Source organism: Suillus subaureus (assembly GCF_016647635.1).
Source record: "Suillus subaureus strain MN1 chromosome Unknown BJ212scaffold_75, whole genome shotgun sequence".
In the NCBI taxonomy this organism is placed as follows: Eukaryota; Fungi; Basidiomycota; class Agaricomycetes; order Boletales; family Suillaceae; genus Suillus; species Suillus subaureus.
Window position 1 is genome coordinate 33,742 of NW_024538631.1, and position 1,038 is coordinate 34,779.

A 1,038-nucleotide genomic window follows, 5' to 3' on the forward strand; every position below is an offset into this window, starting at 1 on the left:
ATTGTGATAACATCATCAAACAAAGGGTATATAAAGCCAACTATATGTGTGACACAAGCTAACATGAACAAGCATATAGTACATCTAGCTGCAGGAGCTGCAAAAGATGCTGGGCACCCAAGGCATTAAGATCATTGACAACCAGAGGGAGTCTGTACTGGGTCGCAAGCAACTTGCCGACCTGAACATTCTGCAGAGTTCAAGAAGATCCCAGATGACAAGAAGCTGAATTTGTTCAAAGGCCTGCTCAAAGGTCCACATATTCTCTTCTCAGTGACCTGCTATCAGATGCTAACTCTAGACAGAAATCAACAGCCTTACAAAGTGATCAAACATTTCCAAGAACATGTTCCTCAACATGTACAAGGTCCTTGCCACAGCACCAGATCCATATCCCTTGCTCAAAGCTGCTGTTATGCATCTCACACATATACTTCATTTCTCCACACATTCACATGTGCGCAGGACCAAACAGTCAAAGACACAGAGGCTCACGCACTGGAGGCTGAAGTTACTCAATTGTGTGGTGAGAACACTGGGTTTTGACAGTCATCTAGCGCTTTTAATGTGTTCAAACACCACATCAAACAGCTGGATGCGCATATGCATGAGCTTGTTATGCAGGGGTCTGAGATCAATGCTGTGTATGACGAACATATGCCTAATCACACAGAGCACTATGTGGCATGTTGTTGGTTTAGGTTGGTGTTTTGTAATTGCACAGTGCCAATGGAGGTTCAGGGAATGGGACTTGCAGTGCAAGGTTGCATTATCTAGTAGGGACCAAGTGCATGACCCCTGACCATCGAATGAATCAAATCAGGCAAACCTTTTTCATCACAGCCAGCATCAGGGTGAGCTATGCTGCATTCCTTTCTCCACTCCCTTCTGTTCACTTCATTGTTGTACCTTTTGTCTTGTACACTGACACTTCTACTCAGACCATAAGATTATTTCCCATCTTGCTAAAGCTGACATAATCATGGCTGACTTGGAACACACAAATAGCAGGGTCACAACCATTGAGCAGTGACATGT

General features: G+C 44.1%; 1 protein-coding gene across 1 annotated transcript; it reads left to right on the top strand.

Annotated features, from left to right (window-relative positions):
* Window positions 1-288: 288 nt before the first annotated feature.
* BJ212DRAFT_1285610 (uncharacterized protein) lies at window positions 289-546 on the top strand (the record flags this gene model as incomplete). Its single annotated transcript, XM_041331897.1, has 1 exon — window positions 289-546. One exon carries the CDS (start codon window positions 289-291, stop codon window positions 544-546), a length of 258 nt encoding a protein of 85 aa, XP_041186360.1.
* Window positions 547-1,038: the final 492 nt, after the last annotated feature.